We start from the raw sequence: 25,272 nt of genomic DNA on the forward strand, positions 1-25,272 counted from the left end.
TTAAGGAAACAACCCATGCCTGCCAATTGTGCGGCAGTGAAGGTATATAAGAGTGAAGTGGGAGTGAAGGCAGCCGGCTTCAGCCCCAGGGTCAATGTGTGAGCATGCTCAGTACCAGCCAAGCAGCAAAATCGGGGAAGGGGGGCACATGACCCTGGAGGCCCCTCCACGCATCCCCCACCGCACTTAAAGTTTAGATCAACCTAGCTCCTTACCCCTGTGGTAGTTATAGCTAACTCAACAGAAGAATTCCTCTGTCAACCTAACTACCACCACATGGAGAGGTGGATTAACTTCAGTGACAGAGAAACCCCTTCCATTGCTTTAGGCTGCATCTCCAGCACAGGTAACAGAGCTGAAGCTGTGCCATTGTAGCCCCTGTAGGATAGGCATGGCCTCAGCCATTTCATCTTAGAAAGAAAGGAGTCACGTGCTGCTGGATGATAAAAAGCATTTGCAAGGAAAAAAACAACAACAACTCCACTTTTCATCCACTACTGGTCATTGAGTTTTATCCTCGTTAGTTTAATCAGCTGATTCATTATGGTTTTCAGAGCACATTTATGTAAGACAAAGTACCACCTTAAAATAAAACCTCCAACATTTACATACACAGTGACATGATATACAACATAGTTTGTATTAATATACAAGTTATTTCATTAGCAGCTATAATAATTTCACATATAGAACATGGCTTTACTTTCTACAGTTTTAGGCACACTGGAAAGGTTTTATCAATGGGGTAACGGGTATGTTAGCATACCCAAATAAATACACTGGCCCACACACCCTCAGTTGCTGTATTTTTAAAATTATGTCAGTTCACACCAGCTGAGGATTCAACCCTAATTGAAGAATGAAAGGACAAGGTAACACTGAAGATTTTGCGATCTCTTATATACCTTCTAGATAAGAAAAACCTTATCAACTTTTAAATGTTATGATTTTACTAATATATGAAATTCAGCTTCACTCAAAGAAATATTTGGGTAAAACAAAAGGTTTGTTTTTTTTTTAATTGTTAAGAGGGTGATCTCACCTGTAGAAAAAAAAATTGAAGCACAAGATCAATACTTGTTACTGTTGAGAGAAATGTGATAAAATGTAAAGATGGTCTATACAGGTTTGGCATTTGTAGTGTTTCTTTACTAGGATTCAAAAAAGTTTGATGCATAAAAGCTGTGAAACACTTCAATTTGATTTGCTTGTAGAAAAAGTAGTATTTGAAATAAAAAATGGTTAAGATGATACGTTTAATGCATTAGCAATGCATTACCCTCACTTAACTGCTGTCCTGAACATGAGCCTAAGTCCCAAGCACATGCTTAAATACAGTCCTGAATTGGGACCAGATTCTCAGGTCCAGCAAAGCACTTAAATACATGCTGAAAGTTCAGCATGCAAGTAGTCTTATTTGCTTCAGTGGATCTAGTCATGTATTGAACTAAACACATGCTTAAGTGCTTTGCTTGCTTGAAGAATAGTCAGTCTATTTCAAAATTACTTACAACATCTGCTACAACAGGGAACATGATTTCAAATCAAAGTATTAAAAGCCTGAAGAAATAATCCCTCATTTAAATAATAAAACCAGCCAGATTCCATAACATATGCAATCAATTATAAAAACTGATTAAATACTATTTTTTAAAAAAAATGTTTATAACTTATGAGGCAGGTAAACGATTATGAAAAGATTTTCCTTCACAAAAGCTTCGTTTATAAATTCTACTCAGAAAGTGTTGCTTAAAACTTTCTATCAAGGAAATACAGAAATATATTTATCACAGTTGTCAGAACTTTATAATACAGGGTGTGTTAGTCTCTATTGTAACCACTCCTCTTATTTTCCAAGATTTATAACTCAGCCATTTAAAAAAGGAAAGGGAAAAAAAATGCTACAGGCTACATAAAAAAAGTGTGTGAGAGAGGGAGACTGGGTTTATCTTTCCCTTTAGGAGAAATTAAAAGTTTTGGGCCTCTTACAAATGTACAAAAATAAAGATGAGTAAATAGATTCAGATACTTTGCCATTAGATTCCAAACTAGCTTCTATTCTTAAAGTATTTTGGGATACTTCTGGAAGGAGAAAATGAGTTATTTTGTTTAGGAAGAGTAACTGTGCCATATGCGATATAAATCCCTTCTAAAATTTAAAAAATAAGTATTTTCATACCACTTTTAAACTCTGTCTGCTGGGCACAGGAAAGTGGCAACTGGACAGAGTTTTGGAAGTCTTCATGTGTTGGAAAATACAAGTGCCTTTAATTCTGTTTAATGTACAGGGATTTTGGTTATAACTTTGGTGGTGTGTTAGCAGGATAAGCTGATGTTTGCAAAGAAACGTACATTTCTGAATTGGGAATTATTAGGGCTCTCACACTATAGGGATGAGCATAGGAAAGACTCAGAAAAAACAGTTGTCAGTTAATAAAATAACAGTACTGAGCCACAGCTGCTCAGTGGAGTAGAACTATGGTTTCAGAGCAATGAGGTTTCCTCCGCTGAACTCTTGTTTAAAGTAAGACATTAAACACAAGGCTCTCATTCTGGGTACAAAGTTAACTTGTTCCTATGGCTTCTCTGGTCATCATTTCTGGTAGGAAACTAAACCTTTATATGATTGTCAAGTTACTCTTTGGTTGTCAGGGGAACACGATGAACACATTGCACGTATCCTTGAGAGCTAGCAGGTGCCTTTTACTGTACACCCAGTAGGTTGCTAGACGCTCAGGAAGCACCTGCTTAGGAGGAGAGGTGACGTTCAAATAGAGTGGCAGAACAATGCAGTTACCCACTGCAAGCCTGGGCCTCTATGTCCAAGAGAAGGCCAAACAAGAAACCACCCTCTGTGCAGAGGCACAAGTCAGAGATGTGCTTGAGCTGAGATTTTGGGCAGAGTGAGGATTAGGAAGATTCCAACACCTGTTATGTATCCATGTGGGCAGAGCTGGGTAATAAAATATGATAGGAAAGAAAGAAAGAAGTCAGAATTGTGTCACATAGGTTGAAGACTTCAGTTATATCATACACACACACACACCCCTATCTGTTTTTTGGCTTCAGAATGGTACAGCATAAGGAAAATCCTCCATTTGATTTGTCATCTACATACAATAATAAAAAAAAAAAATACTGCACACAACACTTCATTAACGCAATGCCCTCTGCTACAGCCAGGACTTTTTCTTTCTAAAGTCTTCACGAGTCACTGAACATCAGACAGGTAACTTGGTGGGATGTAGTGTTGAACCCACTGCTGACTCTCTGGGGTGCCACTCTTGGTGCGAAGATAGTGAGTCCCTGCGATTTCACAGTGTTTAGTTCCTCCTTGGGTTGCAGGAGCAGAGAACTGCCCTTTGTTCTCCCAGTTTCCTTTTAAACCTGATTCTGTTTGACTACTCCAACACAAAGCCAATCCATTCGCTTGCCCCCAGGTGTCAGGATTGTCCCCTCAGATTTTCACATAGTCTCTTTCAGCAGCCCCAGTTTCCGAAGAGCCTCTTTCCTGGCTTCTTCTGTTGAGCCTCGGCCAGAAAACTGTACTGTTATGCCCTGGGGTCGAAATCCTGAAGGTCTAGGCAGTGAGCCTGATCTCTTTCTCATATCCAGATTTAAGTCGGACTGCCCATGGTCAAAAAAGTTTTTGGCAACATTCTGTCGAGCAACCTTGTCACTGGTGAGAGTTGTGTCTGGTTTGATCTTCACGGTCTTGCCCATAGGAAGGAGAGGGCTGGGATCGCATTTTAAGGTTGTGTGGATATTTTGATACCCATTAGGAACAGTCTCTCCCTGTTCTTCCTGCAAGTCCTGTATCTTCTGTGTGTTTGGGGCATGATATTGTTGGACCAGACTTGGCCTTCCTTTCACCAGGCCTAGTTTAGTCAGAGCATCATATCGTATTTGCTCAGAAGTTAGATCTCTTAAGGAGGAGCTTCTGTTGCGAACCAAGAGCTCATTCTTCTGCCACCTCTCTTCTATTTCAGCTGTCCCAAAGGCTGCTCCGTTCATGTTGGCCAGCACCTGGGCCTTGCGCACCTGCACATTGACTGCTGCCTTAGAGATAGTTTGGTTGAATTCTTTCCCACCTGCATTGGTTATGTTGATATTACTTGGAAACCGGTAGGATTTGGGTCCAGGCAGTGGAGGGTGCTTAGGGGCTGGGAAACAGTCTCCATTCTGCACTGGGGCTTTCCTTGTCTCCACAGGCTTCTCCTCCTTGGGGGAAGTGGGAGAGCTTGTCTGGGTCTCATCTTGCTTCTCGGACATTTTCTGAGCCAAGATAAGTGGAGTGGGGATGGCATGATGAAGCTTGGGGTGCTGCACTGGGCATGGAGCAAGAACTCTCTCATCGCTCATCAATGGAGGAGCTGAAGGGTGGCTTGCGGGAGCATCAGGAGGTGGAATCTTCTCAGGCAGCTCACTGCCCTCTGATTTAGGACCATCTGTTCTCCTGGCAGCTTCTGACACTTAAAACAAATGGAATCTCATTAGGTCCTTGCAGAGAGTAGAACACAAGGCTTCCTTTCACGAGTATTGGCCTCTCCCCCCACAACTCCCCCTAGTCCCCCAATTTGAGTAGCTTAATGTCTCCTCTGGCAACAAACTAACACCTCCACTTAGACACTGTCTGTGATGGGTTTGATACAATCCTTCCTTCTGCTAATCCATTATTCCCATACCTGCTAGATGTATGTGCCGTGTTTCAACAGCCTTCTCCTTTTCCTCTATTTCTGGCATTTGGGCCCTTTCTTGGTTACTGTGACCAGAGGGGAAAGAAACATGTTTAAGACCCAAGTAGCTCATTCGCTAATGGGCAAGTCCTCCTCTTCTGCAGAGAGTCTGAGGAACCTGGCTGTGTGTAGGCATCAGGAGGCCACGCTCCATGGGTGCCACCTACCCATGTGGTGGGGTTTGGTCAGTGAAGCCACATTCCTCTAAGCCCTCATGGTGGCTCCACTACCATCAATGCACAAGAGGACTGTCCACAGAAGAGTGGGCTAGAGGTGGGTAAAGGAACGGGTGCATGAACAAGTAAACTTGTTACAGTCGTGGTCATGCATTTCACTCCTATTGCTCATTGGAACAACTTCATGATACTTTTATTTTGTTAGTGCTCTGGTGTTTTGGGGCAGGGGGGCAGAAATTAATAATGTTGAGCTACTAAGCCACGTGGGTGGTACTCAGACAACCTGTGCCTGCTGGGGGGAGGGAGGCGGGAGCAACCCCAGAACAGCTCGAGTCACGCCCCCTCAAGGAGTCCCCCCCTCGGAATGTAGTGCACCCCCTCCCTCCTCCTGGAAAGCAGAGGCCCCTCCCTGCAGCTTGCAGCTGATTCTCCTGCCTCTGTCTCTCCCGCTGGCTCAGCTGCCTCTCAGGAAGGGGGGCCAGGCTGCACCATGTGACCGAGCAATCTTTGGGGGGGTGACCCTGCATGTCCCACTCCATGCGTCACCTCTGGTGGTACTGGCACACAAACTTCCCCTACAACAGGGAGGGACATGGCGAAAAATCTGCTTTTTAAGAAGTACGATTCAACAAATTCGGAACAAGAGGTATGTTGGTACTGAAAAGACTTAGAACTTCTGTATCCTGAGTAATAACAGATTTGCTTCAATGTACATATACTAGAAGCAGTCACATTTTACCTGGTGTTACTTCTCTGTTCAGAGTACACTTGTGATCACTGCTCTCAAGGGTTGATTGCACCAAGTCAATGATATCTTCAGATTCTGAATGGCTGGAAACATTTTTGTCCGTTGATCTTGGGGAGTGACAGTGGATACCGCTATCATGTAGGACCTGTTCTTCCAAGTCATCATCTAAAGAATCAATCGTTTCTTCAAAAAACCGGAGAACATCCTTCTCCTCATGGGTCAGGTATTGGAGACTCTCATCATCCTACAGTTAGAGAAAAGAGAGTCTTAAAGTGAAAAACAACAACAAATGCTAGTTGACTAGGATTTTGCAAAGACTGGCTAACTGAAAATAGAACACAAATGCAGCACCTGTTTTAAAGAAAAAAAGCATGATCCTAACAATTACTATCAGAAAGAAAAGGAGTACTTGTGGCACCTTAGAGACTAACCAATTTATTTGAGCATAAGCTTTCATGAGCTACAGTTCACTTCATCCGATGAAGTGAGCTGTAGCTCACGAAAGCTCATGCTCAAATAAATTGGTTAGTCTCTAAGGTGCCACAAGTACTCCTTTTCTTTTTGCAAATACAGACTAACACAGTGGTTACTCTGAAACCTATCTTATCAGAAACTTCCAACCTTAATAAACTATTAAATACTAAGGGGGGGAAAAAGCTTAAATAGCTACAACACCATGATTTAGGCAGTACGGCTTGATAGAGCCTAAGTCTTGACTGGAAAGTTTGATTTTTTGGTAGAACTACAAAACTGTTAGAAACAAAGGATGAAATAGCCACTGCTGCGATACCCTATTTTAGCACAGTGTATTAAACAAAATAAATTTCACTTGCTCTGGTTGAGAATGGATACTACAGAGTATAGGTTTATGTTTTCACAAACGTTCAGTGTTTGAGCGTCCGATGCAAGACAGACTAAAGTGTCTGATTTTCAGAAGAGCTAAGTACCTGACCCTTTCTTGTGTCATACTGGGCTTCCAAAATAGTCGTTTTGGTCACTATCAAGTTGGGGGGAAACAAGAAGATTGGGGTACAGCAATGTGCAGAGACAGATATCCATGATAAACCAACTATCTACAAATTGTAAATACCAAGGATGAAGGAGAATTTGAGAATTAAAAAAAAAAAAAATCAAAGAAATAGGGAAATTTAGAATAAATATCAGGAAATGCTTCCTGACAGTATCCTGACAGCAGAGGGGCCAGCTAGGCAGGTTTTGTCCAGAAGGGAATAATCCTGCATAAGTGGGGAAATAGACTGGATGATCCATGAAGTCACTTAGTCTTCCCTGATTCACCGCTCTCGACTAACCTGATCCTGATAACACGGGAACGAGTAGCAATGCATGAACCCTTCTCACACTCCTACCTCATGGGAAGCACCCTCTTTTCCACAAGTAGAAGGATGACAAATAGTGACTAGTAAGGAGTTTTGTTATGAGACAATGGGTGTGGGAAAGACATTTCCCAACAGCTTTGCAGACAGTGTATGCAAGCACCCTGTTCTAGTAGCAATGAGAGGCAAGCGTAGGTTTGCTTCTTTTTCTAGATTACACTTCTCTCATCCAGTGTGTTAACGCAAGAATGGCTAGCAGCTGCTGCCTGCAAACGGGGAACCAGGCAGGGAATCAAGATACAAGTTCCATTTCCATCTCTGCTTTTAGCTTGTTGCATGGCCTGACAAGCCAGACATGTGTAGCTCTACCAGTGCAAAACCCAAGAGGAAATGCAGTTTACACCAAGGCAACGTAACCTGTGCCAAACCAGAGTAAGCTGTGCTGATCAAGCTGTGCTGGGGCAAAGAAGGGTTTGACAAAAGTGTGCACTGGTGCAGATACACCAGTGGCTAAAATCCTGGTGCAGGCAAAGCCTTTGCCTCTGTGCTCCAGTCATTAAAATGGGGACAGTGCTGCTGACCTACCTTCGCAGAACACTATCATCTATAGACGAAAAGCACAAGGTGACTGGCAATAAGCCTTAAAGCACTCAGTGGTGTGGATGGGTCTGCGATTTAAATAACCACCATGTGGGTGTGAAGGTAAATGCTTTAGGGCTCACAATTAGCTTTATAATCCCAAGCAGCCAATGGAATTCCCCCCCCCCCCCACTGGTTTACATTTCAGCTTCGAAGCCACCTTTGGGTCTTCAGAGCAAAAAACCTACTTGTAAACCAGCCCGGTCAGTACTGGTTGAGCTCCAATCAGTGCAAGCTTTCTAATAAATATGAGAGAAGTCTTGGGTTGTTTTTTCTAACACAGGAAGTTTGCGATGTTGATGCATTCCCTGAGAGCCAGCTGTATTGCTGGCAGAATAAATGTTGCCAGACGGGTACGAGCAAAGCACTGTGGCTCTGGCACCCATACGCCACGCATTAATTGTGTAACCTGAAGCGTACCCCGGCAGACTGGGTGAAATGATCTGGTGACAGCAACTACTGTGTGTCACACTGTATGGAGTGGCTCACAACCGTGACTACCTACCTCAGGGTGGACTGTCAAAAAGAGCAGGCACCCCAAACTGGTGGTAAGTTCTATAATTAGATTTCACCAAGCCAGTAACAAACGTGAACTCCTCGATCACTATAACAGTCTTACCAGGGTGTCACAGACAGTCCCCTTCGACTCTCCTATCTTGGCACCCAGGCAAGCTGGACTTAGTGATAAATGGTCACCAGAAAATTCAAACCATATTCACAAAAAGAAAAAGGAGGACTTGTGGCACCTTAGAGACTAACCAATTTATTTGAGCATAAGCTTTCATGAGCTACAGCTCACTTCATCGGATGCATCCGATGAAGTGAGCTGTAGTTCACGAAAGCTTATGCTCAAATAAATTGGTTAGTCTCTAAGGTGCCACAAGTCCTCCTTTTCTTTTTGCGAATACAGACTAACACGGCTGTTACTCTGACACCATATTCAGGTTGCTTCCAGTCGCAAGGGACCAGTCACTTACCCCAGATCAATTGGTACCCTAGATCTTACACCAAAGACAATACCTGTAGCCAAACCTATAATAAGCTAACTCATTTATTTTCCCTAGTTAATAAATCTTTACAGGTTAAAGCAAGCCAACATATAGCGAGTTGCAATCTAAATCCTAAGAGTGACAGAGTTGTAGTGATCTGTCAATTCAAAGTGTCTTTCAGGGCAGACCCAGGAGGTGACCCCTAGGGATCTCTGGCTTTAGTTTGGGGTCTCTGGCCTGGTGACAGTTCAAGCAGCAAAGAGAAGGACAATTTTCCTTTGTCTTATTGCCTTCATTCAGCTTCCCAATCCATACAGAATGAGCTTCCTTGCACACAGCATTGCCAGGGTGTGACAGGGCCATTAACCAATCCTTTGTACTGCAATGTTCCTTTATGGCCTATCTGATTTTGCTATTTCTTCTGGATGGGCAGTGGAAAAAACCCAACCCCATACACTTCCCATCTGAGTTCATAAGTTCAGAGCAGACCTTTTCAAAGTTATAAAGCAAAACTTACATATTTCCTTATAGCATGGACTATAGACATTATGAATAAGATTGTAGAATGTTTGTAAGTTGCTGCATGAATTAGAGTCTAAACACTAAATACATTCTTAAGACTAATATCTATTGAGCAACTAACACAAGTGAACTGATCTGGTCTCCAGCTATGAGTTTGTCAGTTCTTAGCGAATGCCTGCAGCCTTGGCAAGAGCTGGCACCTGCATTACACGGTAGTTAAGTATTTCCATTCTAGCCCCATTTTTAGTTGCTTGTCTAAAGAACCGATTTCTTGGGCTGATGTTTTCAAAGGGTGGTTTCTGCCTTATGGCAGGATTGGGTTTTAAGTCTGAGCAAAATTTTTCAACTACAGTTTAAAAAAAGAAAAAGAAAAAAAGTCTCCCATTTAAAAACAAAATCCACCCCCCCACACACACACACCAACAAAAAAACCAAAAACCCAACAAACCAACAAAAAAAAAAAACCACTACTGTGCCCTCCCCTTCCCCCTGCAAAAAGCCCCCATCCATTGAGTTGAAATACCTGGCTGGGGGGTGAGGAGGGGGGTGAACAGGGAAATAGCCCTCACGGTGCAATATGTTAACCCTGCAATGCAGGATCAAGGCCTTAGCATATGAACATTGGTTTGCTTTTGACAGAGGCCAGGTCTACACTAAAATGTAGAGACAACTCAGCTACATCGCTCAGGGGTGTGAAAAATCCACCCTGAGTGACATGGTTAAAGTGACCTAATCCCCACTGTAGACAGAGTTCTCTGTCAACCTAGCTACCGCCTCTCTCAGCAAGTGGTACTGAGCACAGTCAGCCAGCGTGAGAAGTGGCTCAGCCCCGCCCAGGCCTGGCTACCAGGGCCCAGAGAGCTCGAAGTGCTGGGGGATGGGAAGAAAGGCGCAGCAGGAGAAGTACACAGGGGCCCATGCAGCAGCCCTGGGCCAGGCCCAGGGCGGGAAGGTCACTGGGGAAGGGGCTGGGAGCAAGGTCCTTCTGCTCAGCCGGAGGCAGGAGCCTTGCCCGTGCCCCTCCCCCTGTTGCGATGTCCACGAGTGTGTGGGAACTCCAGAGAGACACTGATGCTGTGAGTTGGGCTGAGGCCAGCCAGCCCAGCCCAGCAGCACGTGCTCCCAGTCCTGTGGCCCCAGCCCCCAGCAGGATTGGATGCCCTGGCCCAGGGAGGTGGGGCTGGAAGGTTCCTCCCAGAAGCAACAGGTGGGGAAGTCACATGGCCCTCCCTTCACATTGTGCCCCCCCCCAGTATCATCAGGCACAAGTCTATGTTCACAGCCATTTTTTTTCCTTTCCTCAGCCAAAAGTTTCTCTCTGCAACGGTCACCCAAGTAGTCAGTTTCTCATGGGAGTGGCAAGAAAGCAGCTGCGGCGGAACAATGGTCTTTTGGTTCGGGCACTGAGATTGGGGTCAGGAGACCCCTAAAGTCCAGATTCCAGCCCTGCCACAGGTTTATGCCATCTATCCTCAAGTTTTGCCATCTATAAAATGGGGATATTTCCCTGCCACAGAGGTGTCATGAGAATAAATCCATTGGTGTTCAAGCTGCTCAGATACTATGGGGATAATATGCATATGTCAATACTGTGGGACAATACTGCTCTGAGAGCTTGTGAATGGCTATTGCTTACATTATCTGTCTCTGTACTTCCATGGTGTAATTTGAGGAATTACAAGCTATCACTGCTCTAAGAGCACTGCTGTCTTACCAAATGCTCTTCTGCATTCCTCAAATTATACTGAAAGCTTCAGAAAAAGGGGAGGAATTTTATTACAGAAAGTGCTGGTCGTGCCAACTATAACTATAAAACCTGTTCCCATTATAGCCCTATTTTCCACATAGTCAAAACATTCACCTCTTTTGGGGCTTATTTTCCCACTCTCTCTTGCTGCCCAAAAAATAATTTGTTTCTGGAAAGTTTAAGCAGAACCCCTGCAACTCCTTTTGATGCTGGAAAGCAGAAAGGGCAGGGAGGGAAGTGGATTTTCTTGCTCTAAGAAAAAGCTACTGTCAAAGGACAGCTGAAGTTTGAAAACTGAAATATTTAGAGTTTTAAAGCTGTTGCCTATGGGGAAGAAATTTGGATTATAAGCAAAAAAAGATGGGTATGTTCAGTTGGCATCTAATATATTAGAACTTAATGCACATTTGCCCTGTTTGGCATGAGCAGTGTGCACGCAACTGGAATATTTTTTGTAAAGGAAAGTTTGTGTTCCAGTGAGCAAATTCTCTTCTACCCTGTCCAGAAAAGTTACTTTAATGTTAAGGACTGGCAAATATATTACAGCCATGGACCCAGTATTGCATATCCCATGATTTTATTAAATCTGAAAATTTTGCTACATTGTAAGTTTAAGTAAAGTTAAGCTCTATAAATGGATTGGGGGTGAGGGTAAAATTCTGTGTTTATGGTGCTTGATTTCTGTTCAAATTTTAAGTACGCTTAAGTAACAGTGTTGAAAGCCATCCCTACAATCACAGCATTGGATCTGTAAAGTTCTCTGGTTGGTCTTTTTTTGTGTCAGTAACTAAGGCCCACAATGACTTGTGCAACCCTTGTCTTTTAAATTGGGTAGTAAGGTATGATCTACTGGCCCTTTAATATAAGGGATTTATTTTCATTTTTATTGCTTAGCATTAACTCTTAGTAGAATTAAAGAGGTGCTTCAGAACAAGAACGGTTAGTCATTTCCATGTATGATTGCGTGAAGAGATTTTAATTCTACATATACATTTAGGACTATAGACCATAAACAGGTATTTTACAAAGAACAGAAACACTGGAAAAATTCAGTGATTGAGGATCATCTCAATAGACTAGAAATAGTGTCATTATAGGACCGCTTAATCTTATCTAACTTACTACCTACATTCAGCATGGTGGAGTCAAGAGTCATGGGGTATTATTGTGATCAGTCCACTGTAAATTCATATTAACAAGGGAATAGTTGTAGTAGAATCAAGTCTGCAATTCCTGACTAACACCCTTATCTTCTAAAACCTTACTGCCGTGCAACCTCCTGGGTTTAATGGAGAAGTTGGAGGAGCCTGGGTGCAACTAAGGTTAAGTGGGTACTTGTGCAAAGGGAAGGCCTGAGATTGGCATGTATGGAATTGCTTCACACAATCTGATGTTACAATGCAAGAATAGGAATGGGGAGGAATGCAACTACTCACTACCCAGTGCCTGATGCAGCTGTGCATTCTTGATTCCAGTTGGCTTGTTCTGAGCAAGGAGGCCTCCACCACACGCGTCTGCGTGATGGCAGGGCCAACAGCTACCACAGGGGGAACAGCGCAACTGTGCAAATTGTCCTTGTCCTGCTGCCATAGTGCACCGGTCATTGTTTAGGTAGCACGTCTGCCATTGGCGGTGGGTGAACCATGAGCTTGGGGAGGATAGCCCCTGGCCGGCCCGCCCCTCATGGAGCCCAGAGGGGCCTGCCAGGCTGCCAGAGTTCTCCCCCCCTCATCCCCCCCAGCCCTGGAGTGCTGGGCAGCGTGGTCCCCAGTCCGAGACCCAGAACGGCAGGCGGGTGGGCGGGCAGGCAGCATGGCGCCCCACCCCAGGCCTAGAGCGCCAGGCATGCAGGCAGCTGAGCACGGCCCCCAGCCCCAACTCGAGGGGGCAGGCAGCATGGTGCCCAGCACCGGAGCACCGGCCAGCGCGGACCCCAGCCCCCGAGTGCCAGGCAGCATGAGCATTTGGTTAAAACCTATTTCCAAAAATAGCAGCTAACACAGGCATAACTGGAAGAGTCTAACCCAACCTAGAACCAAACTAGCAGGACACAATAGGGTCCGTTGCATTTGTTTATGTATGAAGGCTACACACCATGCCCAAGAGCAGTAAGTATTTAACAGCACACAGGGTAATCAGCACAGGAAGGAGGTCCTCTCAGTAGCTGTTACTAGTACAATCTCAATGCCATAATTCACTGCCAGCACAACTCACCTGAGACATGCTCGAGCGCGCTGTATGGTTTCAGGAAATGACACTATTGCACTGATATGCTATTCCCACCTAGAAATGACTTCAGTTACTCACGGCTGGATTTAGAAACAGCACAATCTTGGGCAGCGGGTATAACAGGCCAGAGGTGGCTCTGCTCACCCTGGTGCTGCCACTGCCGACGGACCCCATTGTGGGGTTTCGTAAGGGGGAAGTTTGGGCTTTATTATGCCCCATGCAGGTTCCAGGGTGGCTGAGGCGGCGGTGCTAAGCAGTTTACCAGGTTCATCAGTAATCTCCCTGGACTCCTGAACCCAGGAAGCTGGGTAACAAATACCGCCTCCTCAGCCACCTCAGAACCTGCGTGGGGCATATCAAAAGCGTCTTCGGGACGAGAGGTTTTTACCCAGGGAAGCTTGGGGTCTGGGGAGGCACGGCAGGGCCGAGGCCAGCGGCCTGGGACTCCTCTGAGCAGGATGCGGGGAGGGCTCGGGGCTTTGGCCAGTCCAGGGCTCCTTTGGCCAACGTGGGGAGCGCTCAGGGCTCCTCTGGGCGGGGGTGTGTCTTGAGCTCCAGCCATGGAGGGGGGGCAGACAAAAGGGGCTAGCCTCCCTAAAGTGGGGACTCCACCTGTACCTATGACTACAATTACAGAATTAAAGCACTGAAAAAGGAAGCCTTGCCGCTTCAGCCCACAAACCTTTGTTTTTGGTCTTAAACTGCTGATGCGTAAACGGACGCTTGAAAAAGTCCAGGGCCTCATTTTATCCCCAGCGAGATTCAAATATACAGTCTTAAACTGCTCAGCCTGGATTCAACTGCACTTGTTTCATCAGCTGTGTAAAAAAGATGACCAAGAACAGGAGCCCTTGCCCCAAATGAAAGGGAGCATGCTCTAAATTTAAAGCATGGGATGAGGAATGGAGATTCTTGAGAAGAATGGAGTATTTCAGTTTACCCACCCTTTTAGAGCCATGCAAGTGATTCCATGCATGGGGAAGGCGCAGTCATCTTTCACTCCGCTGAGAATGTTTTAGCTGATCATAGAATATTAGGCTTGGAAGGGACCTCAGGAGGTCATCTAGTCCAACCCCCTGCTCAAAGCAGGACCAATCCCCAATTAAATCATCCCAGCCAGGGCTTTGTCAAGCCTGACCTTAAAAACCTCAAAAGGAAGGAGATTCTGATCTGAATATTCAACTTTTGCTCAGACAAGGAGATATGTTTAGATATTGGCAGAATGTCATTTTTCATGCTCACAGATCTGCGGGCAAACTTACCTCCTTGAATAATGTGACCTTGTACAGTTCTGAAATAAATGGACATGGGCTAGATCACTTTTAAATGAAACTTAAGGGTTAGCATCACAAACCAAAATGTAAGTGTCTGTTATTAAGTGGTTAGGCAAATTCCACTCCAAACACACAGCATAGATACAGGTACCGTTAAAAATAGCTTTCTCTAGTCAACATAAGAGTATGCTGTGCTTTAAAGAATGCACTGTATCTAAATGGATTAGATCAAAGCATTAAAATGCAGACAGCTGCATCACATTTCCAAGCCTTCCTCTACATAATATGCTAAAGTGACAATAGGCTGCTGGCAAGAATTAGTTCTTACACAGGGGCCTTGTGTACATTGAGAATTTAAGCCTCTCCCCCAAATGCGAGCAGCGGTACAGTTTCACAGTTGCAGCACGGGGGTAGATAGTTTGCAGTTGTGTTTAAGCGACCATGTCAGCCAGACTGGCTCTAAGCAGCGAGCATATGCTAGAGTTAGTTCAACTGTTTGCACATGCTATTGTTTTCCTGTGTTTGTTTGAAGTCCATAGAGATCTCTCATCCAAAGGTTGCACCTGGTAACTGGATGGAGTTTAGACACCTAGAGATATGGAGGGCCCTTTCCTTGTAACCAGCTGGGGGAAAAAAATAATAATCTCAAGCAATACTTTCGCTTTGAATCCTCTGAAGCCCCGCAAAGCAAAAGTGACGCTGACTCCCTGTGTTATGTATCTGGATAAACAAACTCATTAATGCAGATAAAGGTAAGTTCTTCGAAACCTTTAAACTGAATGATCGGTCTACCTTGTAGTGGCTAAAGAGTGCGATGCCAGCTGAAAAGCAGCTAGGGGTGACTTATATTTGCTGAGAGATGTTAAGATGTAGTGATGAAATGTTTTAACAGCGTGGACCATAAGGGAAGTCTAACATGCTGTCAGTGCTTCTCTCTCTCTCTCTCCCCCTGCCCACCCCTCCCCAAAAAACTCCACACCTTTACAAACAGCACATGTAAGGTCAGTACTATTTATCCTCGCTTTGTAAATGAGGAAGCAAAGACAAGAAGTTTAAGTGACTGGCTTAAAGGACACAAAAGAAATTGGCGTTGCCTGGAGGAAGAGCATTGCTGAAGGCAATGGCGGGCAACCTGTGGCCCATCAGGGTAATCTGCTGGCAGGCCGCCAGACAGTTCATTTACATTTGCACAGCCACCCGCAGCTCCCAGTGGCCATGGTTTGCCGTTCCTGGACAATGGGAGCTGCAGCTTGTCCTTAGTTGTTAGCTGCTTTATCTGCTATGCCAACCATTTAACAACATCTATTTAATATTGACGTCATTTAAGAGACTTGTCACACTAGAATTAATCTTTCTTACTGCATATAGATAAAAAAGCCACACAAACTACACAGCATGGCCTACTGAAAAGGCATGAATGTCTTCCTGAGCTTGGTCAGCTGAGAGATGCATGACACTGGTGGAAGTCCTCCATCAATAGCCAGCTTGTTATCCCTGCTGGGTTGGGTACAAAAAAACCCCCTCCTCGTTACATACGGGAAACACCACAACAGCAGAGGATTCCAACCCTATCATGTAGGCATATGGCATGCTGATGCCCACTTAGATGAAGGTCGTTCAAGAGGTGGCCCATGTCACTTCTTGATGCTGAGGAGTAGACAGGTGATTATGTGAACACCTGTTGTGTTTCATTTCCCAAAACCTGCCACTGACTTTGGGGGCCCAGCCTGACACCTGCCGCTGTAGATGCTCAGTGCTTTTGAGAGACAGCCATTGCCCGTGTCATTGCCTTCTCAGTGGCAATGACTGCATGGCTAGCGTGTGAGACCGCTCCCCCCGCTTCAGGGGAACTAACCACGTGGCCCCACTCTTTGCACCTAAGGCCCTGTTCCTGCCCCCCATCCACTGGAGCCCCAAGTGCCCACCATGCCTCCCCTCCTGGCCACCCCCCAGTGCCAGGCCGCCAGCCGGGTGGCGGCAGAACTGAGCTCCTGCAGACTTGGGCACCAGCACTAACAAGGTCAGCTCCCAGACTGCTACGCTGGGCATCACAAAATGGGGAAGAGATGGCCAGCCCTCTGTGGAGATAGAGGTGGTTAGGGACTATTTAGAAAAGCTGGACGTGCACAAGTCCATGGGGCCGGACGAGTTGCATCCGAGAGTGCTGAAGGAATTGGCGGCTGTGATTGCAGAGCCATTGGCCATTATCTTTGAAAACTTGTGGCGAACCGGGGAAGTCCCGGATGACTGGAAAAAAGCTAATGTAGTGCCAATCTTTAAAAAAGGGAAGAAGGAGGATCCTGGGAACTACAGGCCAGTCAGCCTCACCTCAGTCCCTGGAAAAATCATGGAGCAGGTCCTCAAAGAATCAATCTTGAAGTACTTGCATGAGAGGAAAGTGATCAGGAACAGCCAGCATGGATTCACCAAGGGAAGGTCATGCCTGACTAATCTAATCGCCTTTTATCATGAGATTACTGGTTCTGTGGATGAAGGGAAAGCAGTGGATGTATTGTTTCTTGACTTTAGCAAAGCTTTTGACACGGTCTCCCACAGTATTCTTGTCAGCAAGTTAAGGAAGTATGGGCTGGATGAATGCACTATAGGGTGGGTAGAAAGCTGGCTAGATTGTCGGGCTCAACGGGTAGTGATCAATGGCTCCATGTCTAGTTGGCAGCCGGTGTCAAGTGGAGTGCCCCAGGGGTCGGTCCTGGGGCCGGTTTTGTTCAATATCTTCATAAATGATCTGGAGGATGGTGTGGATTGCACTCTCAGCAAATTTGCGGATGATACTAAACTGGGAGGAGTGGTAGATACGCTGGAGGGGAGGGATAGGATACAGAAGGACCTAGACAAATTGGAGGATTGGGCCAAAAGAAATCTGATGAGGTTCAATAAGGATAAGTGCAGGGTCCTGCACTTAGGACGGAAGAATCCAATGCACCGCTACAGACTAGGGACCGAATGGCTAGGCAGCAGTTCTGCGGAAAAGGACCTAGGGGTGACAGTGGACGAGAAGCTGGATATGAGTCAGCAGTGTGCCCTTGTTGCCAAGAAGGCCAATGGCATTTTGGGATGTATAAGTAGGGGCATAGCGAGCAGATCGAGGGACGTGATCGTCCCCCTCTATTCGACATTGGTGAGGCCTCATCTGGAGTACTGTGTCGTTTTGGGCCCCACACTACAAGAAGGATGTGGATAAATTGGAGAGAGTCCAGCGAAGGGCAACAAAAATGATTAGGGGTCTAGAACACATGACTTATGAGGAGAGGCTGAGGGAGCTGGGATTGTTTAGCCTGCAGAAGAGAAGAATGAGGGGGGATTTGATAGCTGCTTTCAACTACCTGAAAGGGGGTTCCAAAGAGGATGGCTCTAGACTGTTCTCAATGGTAGCAGATGACAGAACGAGGAGTAATGGCCTCAAGTTGCAGTGGGGGAGGTTTAGATTGGATATTAGGAAAAACTTTTTCACTAAGAGGGTGGTGAAACACTGGAATGCGTTGCCTAGGGAGGTGGTGGAATCTCCTTCCTTGGAAGTTTTTAAGGTCAGGCTTGACAAAGCCCTGGCTGGGATGATTTAACTGGGAATTGGTCCTGCTTCGAGCAGGGGGTTGGACTAGATGACCTTCAGGAGTCCCTTCCAACCCTGATATTCTATGATTCTATGGGGGAAGAGGATGCAGTATGGGCGGGGCCAGGGCTTGTCTTTGGGAAGGTTTAGCCTCCCTGGTCCTGTTATACCCACCACCCATGAATGAATCATTGACTCAAGTGTGAAAGGACCCCATCGCTTCCCTGGCCCCTCCAGCAACAATGCTTGAATAGTGAAGTGAACAGTCTGAGTCATTCTAATTGGAGGATGCAAGGCTCATGCCTCTCACACTCAGCGATTACTCATGTGCCATTTTAATGGCCACACACATGCATTTATATGAAGACAACTGTGTTTATGGTGATGTATTCATTACACACCAAATTATATTACGGCTGAGTGAGCGGCAGAGCCTTTATGCAGCTAGTGACAACTAAAGGCCTAATCTAATAGGAAACCGAACACAAGAGATGTCTACAATCAAGCACTAAGCACTACCTTACTAATGGTGATTCTCAAAGCTGCCCTGCTTTGGGAAGAGGGTAAACATCTCCAATTTCTTTTGTTCAAAGGACTTGTCTGTGTCTGGAATGAGTCAATGGTGATTCCAAATCCGTGGTGGTAAAATGCATGCGAACAGAATAGGGAAGTTTACAACGTGATTTGATCTAGCAACGTAGTCTTGGTTATTCCAGCTTTGTGAAGGAAATAAAATAAGGCATTCCACAAGCTATGGCCTGCGTCATAGGCAGAAAGTCATACTAAAGGAGCAAAATGGTTACTTTCGGCCTTAACATTTATGTAGCTCTATAATCAAAATCAATAATACAGGACTCAAGTCAGTTGAGCTTAACATTTAAAAAAAAAAAAAAAACACTACACGATGCAAAGAAAGCTAAGGTACGTTAGGTCATTTAGCTAGACTGAGCACTTACCAAGGTAAAATTTCTGCACCTAGAGTTGCTGCTTCGACTCTCCAAGCTCCCACTTCTTTCAAAGCTCTCGAGTCTGCACTTTGGTGAGATTTCAGATGCCATTTCTGAAAAGTCCAACATCAAATTTCTAGGCATCCCACCCAAAAGAAAGATTGTTCCAAAGCAAGTTTGTTAAGCAGTGTAGAAAGTGGTCAATGCCTTATGTGCAGCTGCTCACCACGTTCATCTCTGAAAGTAGAAGAGAATTGTGTTGTTAGTTTAGGTTTGATTTTTAATCTATTTAAATGGCAAGGAGGGTAAACTGAAGATCTCGAAGTCTGTAATCAGGAAAAATCTTTTAATCACTTTGCAGGAGACCAGGGTATTTCCATCAACCAACTACATCTTAAAGTGCAGTTCTAATCTAAAAGGGGACTTTAAAACACATGGAATAGAGGGGCTACATGTCCATCTCAGTGACTTCCAGATCAGATGGGCTCTGTTTATCAGTGTGGACGTTACATAACTACCATACATAACTCGGTCTGGGATCTGACAATCAGGCTGGGGTTTCTGTTATTAGTATTATCACACATCACTACTACTGGTAATGAGATTCTGCATGCCAAATTATTAAGCCTTCAGTGACCTCTGTGCAACCCCATTACCGCCAATGGGCTTGATGGGAACAATTATTTTTTATTAAGATGCATAAGAGGAATGAAATCCAGTTCCATCTCTTAGCTCTGCAGGGTTGACTCATTTGTCACTCATGTGAACAGATCCAATCTCGATTACATTCAAGGAACCCATCTGTGGAATAAGCAGGTACCATTTTTATAGTCACATTTCAGAGTGAAATTGCACTTTAAACCTTAAAGCGCCTCTGGCTCTAACTCAATTTCATTCACTGTCATGCAGAAAGATGTTTATTCCTTTGGAGAAACCAGGCTTATTGGAATAAAAACCCCATAAACAAGTATTTACTGATGCATAAGAGCTTTCAAACGATCACAGGTTTCAGTTCCGCAGTATCTGGCTGATAAGCATTAGAACTAGTTGTAATGTTTTGAAGGAAGCGAACCCCTCTGCCCCAGTGTTTTCTTCAGTCCCAGACATTAACGTGAAGATAAGAGCATCCTCTCGAGACGGTGCTCACCAACAGCATGAGACACTTCCCCACCCTACCTGCCCATCTCCTCTCAAACATCCAGAGGCATAGACTAGCATGATGTACTGAGAAGTAACACCACGCACTTTTCTGATGCACTGTCTTTTTCCACTACACGTTTCCCAGTCACAGGCAATATTTAAATATTCGGGAGAGCAGTGTTTCCCAAACGTGGGACGCCGCTGGTGCAGGGAAAGCCCCTGGCGGGCCGGTTTGTTTACCTGCCACGTCTGCGGGTTCGGCCGATCGCCGCTCCCACTGGCTGCGGTTCGTGGCCCATGGGGGCTGCAGGAAGCAGCAGCCAGTAAGTCCCTCAGCCCACGCCGCTTCCCGCAGCCCCCATTGGCTTGGAGCAGGGAACCGCGGCCAGTGGGAGCCGCGATCGGCCAAACCTGCAGACGCGGCAGGGAAACAAACCGGAGCGGCCCGCCAGGGGCTTTCCCCGCACAAGTGGTCCCAAGTTTGGGAAACACTGCTGTAGAGTGGTAGCAATTCCTCAGTACACTGGGATCATGGGCTGGTGTTTAGTGCCACCAACTATCACATTTGCTACGTTAGAGCCCAGGGGACCATTGAGAATGGGGTCCTACTGTGCCGGGCTCAGTACAAACAAAAAATGAGACAGTCCCCGACCCGAAGAACTAACAGTCTCATAATTTGACTCCTTAGGGGCAACACAAGTGGGAGGTGGGGTTCCCTATTTGCATTTCCAGTTCAACTGGATTATTTCTCCTGTCTCACCCCACCTCCACCCCACCTCTCAGAAACCACTGACTATTTTTGCTTCTTAAGTCAGCTGATTGGCATGTCACATCAGTACAACAGCATCTATCGATACTCTGTAACAATTCCATTCTCCTGGTCACTTCATCCTGGCAGAATGCTATGATATACTAAAAAGGTATGTATGAATGTCGTCTTAGCTGTGCCATCACTCCAATATTTGTCTTCTGGGAAGACTCCCATACAACGTAGCTAGGCTGCAATCCAGCAAATTCTAGGAATACAATCCAAAGTAAACTGAGCCGTGGATTTCCACCCCACTGAACCATGCTAAAACAGGAAAGAGCTGCTCTTGCAAGCAACAATAAATCTAACAGATATGATTTCCTTTGGAAACTTTAATAAAAGCCACCTATCCATTGGAATGAACACTACCTACTTGGCCCTCTTCTTGTGCCCACCTCTTGCTGTAATTTGCAAGAGTAAGTAAGTATAGTAACACCTATGTAAGTACATGCCCAGAATTACTGTTTCATACATGTATACTATGAAAACTATGACGAAGGTTACGAGGCAGGCACGTTTGTAATACTGCTGCAGCTGCCAGTGTTCTCATTTCTGCTTCTGCAGGCACTAGAGATATGCAATGGCAGAAGGATGTCAAATTCAAACAAGCAGCATGAAGGAAGAATGCATCCTGTGTTATTACCTGGATTCCTCAGCTTTATCTTCAGAGTAAGCACTGGGACACAGCACTAGACTGTTCACATGGCAGCAGCATTTGGTGAAAGGTAACACCACTATGGGTTAAAAGCTTGGCTCTGCTGAAGTTCATTGGGGAACTCTCATTGACTTCAACAGGGCAAGGATTTAATCCACGGTCTTTAAAGACACTGCTTACAAGTAAGGGAGGTTGTCAAAGGCACAAATGCCCAACTCTTACCACAACTCCATGAAAGCGGAATGCTTACCTCCCATTTGTGCCTTTCAACATCTCCTTGTAACGCTCATGTAGGAATCTTGGGTTGAATGTACTGAAACACCACATTTGTTCCCTAGTGTCTTTCAGTGAGCCCCAGGTTTTTTTTTAAGGTTTGGTGTCCTAACCCTAAAGCTTCTTGCTGAACTTTTCACACATATACCCCCAATTTTCACAATGGTGCCCCATTTGTGACAACAGGTCACCAAGTTCATTGTCTATCTAAGAATTTTCATGGCTCACATTACCAGGGCATCTTACCAAAGATCGCCTCCACGAGTTTAAACAAACCTAACCTAACCAGGTGGAGGAGGGAGAACTATTTGACCCAAGAGTCCTGTCCTGCTCCCACTGAAGTCAACTGCAAAACTGCAAGGGGGTCCAGGACTGAGCCCTCAGTGGGGTATTCTTTGCACCTGAAAAAGAACACTCAGATCCAATGCTAATAAGAACTCTGTGTAACAACAGTAGTGAGCAGCTTCACTTCCAACAACTCCATGTTATAATTCATACTGCATTCCAGGCTCAAAAGGGCTTCATCAAGCTCCAAGGAATGATTAAACTACGGAGAAGAAGAAATCTTCACCCTCTTGAACCCAACAACTGGCAGCATATGTTATGGTAGCCATTATTCCTCTCTCTTGTAGGCCCTGGCTACCCTATAGATTTTGCTCATGCGAGGAAAGTTTGTGAGCCAGGTTTATCAGTTAGTATGTTCAGCTGCTGATGTGGGCAGGGCAGAAGGGTATTTTTTTAAAATTGTCTTAGATTTGATCTTTTAGGTTATGTTTAACAGAATTATGGCCCAATTATGGCACCTAACCAGGGAGTTAGAAGAGATTCCTAACTGAGTAGGAAATGTAATTCAGACAGAGGTCTTTAGCAAAGCGATAATCCAAAATGGCAATTTATTGATAAATTTGGTGCTACACAGCTTTGGCCTAGGCTAGAGGGCAATGCAAGTGGGTATCGTAGAGGCACTAGACTGGGACTCAGGACACCTGGGTTCAACACTCAGCTCTACCACAGACTGTGTGTGATCTTGGACAAGTCATTTAGTCTCTCTGGGCCTCATATCCACATCTATAAAAGAAGGATAACACTGCCTTTCTCCCCACCTGGCCTCCACTGTGTGTGTCAGTCTATTTAGACTTTATGCTTGTCAGGGCAGGGATTGTCTCCTGCTATGTGTTTGTACAGTGCCTAGCACCCTGGAGCCTGATCTCGACTGAGGCCTCCAAACATTACTATAATACTAGTATAATTTACAGACAAATTCCCTTCTTGGACTTGAATAATGCAGAAGTCTCCCCATGTCTTTGTATGCTCCCATCACTAGCAAGAGATAGAGATTTTATGACTGTAGCCATCTCTATTCTAACCTCCTAATGAGCTTCAAAACAACCCAGCCCAACCCAACCGCGCCCCCCCCCCCCCCAATGGTATGGTCCAACAGGATTGTCAAGGTAACCAGACAGGCTCAAAATAAAATAAATCCTCAGAGAGATGAAACAGCAGGTTAGTAGGAAGCTGCTCTTCTTGACCTTCAAAATGCATTAAAAATGGAAGCTGTTCACAACAGGATTTATTTCTTGTCTACACAACACACTCATGGACACATTGCAGGTGTTTAAATGCAATGCCCTTACTAGAATCAATTGTGGTAGACTGTCCCCATCACTCATCAGTGGCCCAAATATTGCACTTCAGGCCAGGCAGCAAAAAAGTACATCTGACAGCACTGACAGTTTTCCTAAGAGCAAATTCCAAGTCCCCAATAACAGTGTTCTAATTTTTACTTTAGGGTTATTTGAAAGCCTCACAATTCTTACATTTAACTGCAACTAACCATGTTCAGTCAGTGGAGGGGATTTCATCAATAGTATTTTGTAACTGGCACTGATCATTTTAATCTGAGTTCAATTTTAATCTTCCCAAGATTCAAAGACTCAGCAGACAGACTACAGAAAATTGCTGTAGATTAAGGAGTGGTCTTTCATTCCAGGAAGCCAAATTTTTAGAGCCTGTGGACTCAGATGATTCCTCTACCTTGTTTCCAGTTTAGCAACAAGAAGATACAGAATTTTTATACTAGGGGAGCTAAGTGATGTACTTGGTAGCAAACCACAAAAGCAATTTCGTTTGAGAGCTTAATAGGCAAGATTGATCCTTCCAAAATGGAAAGCATCCAAATGCAGAGAGCACCATTCCACTTACAGGACCAGCAAGATATATTGAAGGAAATATGGTCATGATTCTCGGAAAGTTATTAAAATTTTAAAAAACAAAATGTTGCTGAACTGTCCCCCTCCTTGTACTATATATAAATATAATGTTTTGGAGATAAACAAAGAAATTAAAATTTCCCACCAAGTCAGGATAGTATTCTAGACCCCTGCAGAGTTCTAAGCCCAAATTCTGTTCCTATTCTTTAAGGAAAAGAGACCTTATACAAATCATTTTAAGAGTACAATTGGAATACCCCCAAAACCCCACAATACATTTCCAGTAAAACTATTTTGGTGAAGAATGACAGCCAAGTCCCTGACCTGCATGTGTCCACACACACCATTTAGCTCAATGGCACTTCTTCTATATCTACATGAATAAGCGTGTGCAAGGTTATGGCCTGATCTGCAGCTCAGTGAAATTAATGAAAAGACTCCCATTTCCTTCAATGGGCTTTGGATCAGCCCCTTAGGGTAGGCTGGGGTTGAAGGCTACCAAAACAAATCTAATCTCAAAAGTCTCAACAAGATTTGATCAGGCAGCATGACAAAACCAAATCATTTTATGACCTGTTTCAGTCACAGCCATGTTTAAATCAGAAGAGTGGATGTTTGCTTTGATGATGTGGATGGCTCTATGCACAGGGATGGAAGATGCATACTGACTGTGGTTGCCTTCCTTAGCTCCTCTGGTGTCCACACAAGAGATTAAATCCTTGAATTTTAGAAGAACACCACACTCTCCTACTCTGGTGATAAAATGAATAAGGAGACAGAGGCATCCCAGATAAAGGTAAAGAGAAAACAGCAATGGTATCTGGACAGAATGAAAAAGTTATGGCTATGTCTACACTGGGGACATGTATGATAAGAGTGTTAATTTAGACCTTCTCTACATTAGGAAAAAGGTCTAACACCCACTGGGGTGCTGAAACAATTTTTATAATGGGGGTCCCGAGAGCCACTGAACCAAACTGTAAATCCTGGACATGATGGAATCCACTTCAAGATGGGGGGGGGGGCAGGTGCACCCCTAGTTCCAGCACCTAAGCTAACACCATGCACTAATTGACGTGTTTTAATCCTAGCAGAGAAAGGGCAAGTTCTAGAAGCACCTCAATTTAGTTGCCCCCTCTTCCCCAGGGTTCACCATGACCAGCTAAACCAATGGAAAACTAAATCTTGCCCTATCTATGCTAGGATTTTAAACTGTGTTAGGCGTGTTTTTTAAACATGGTAGGGTATGTCTACACTAAGAAAAAGCTAACTCT

General features: G+C 44.8%; 1 protein-coding gene across 1 annotated transcript; it reads right to left on the reverse strand.

Annotated features, from left to right (window-relative positions):
• Positions 1 to 3,465: 3,465 nt before the first annotated feature.
• On the reverse strand, positions 3,466 to 19,056 carry PROSER2 (proline and serine rich 2). The gene is made up of 3 exons (XM_077807889.1): positions 18,922 to 19,056; positions 5,652 to 5,904; positions 3,466 to 4,472 (listed from the first exon to the last, which is right to left on the reverse strand). The coding sequence occupies exons 1-3, from the start codon at positions 19,054 to 19,056 to the stop codon at positions 3,466 to 3,468; spliced, it is 1,395 nt and encodes a 464-aa protein (XP_077664015.1).
• Between the last annotated feature and the right edge of the window lie 6,216 nt (positions 19,057 to 25,272).

This window comes from Eretmochelys imbricata, chromosome 1 (genome assembly GCF_965152235.1).
Source record: "Eretmochelys imbricata isolate rEreImb1 chromosome 1, rEreImb1.hap1, whole genome shotgun sequence".
Taxonomy (NCBI): Eukaryota; Metazoa; Chordata; order Testudines; family Cheloniidae; genus Eretmochelys; species Eretmochelys imbricata.

Coding starts and splice junctions, on each gene's coding strand:
- PROSER2 (XM_077807889.1), bottom strand. CDS start 19,056: ATGCCTAGAAATTTGATGTTGGACTTTTCAGAAATGGCATCTGAAATC. Junction 5,905..18,921: donor GGTGCAGAAATTTTACCTTG/GTAAGTGCTCAG, acceptor CTCTAACTGTAG/GATGATGAGAGTCTCCAATA. Junction 4,473..5,651: donor GAACAGAGAAGTAACACCAG/GTAAAATGTGAC, acceptor ATTTGTTTTAAG/TGTCAGAAGCTGCCAGGAGA.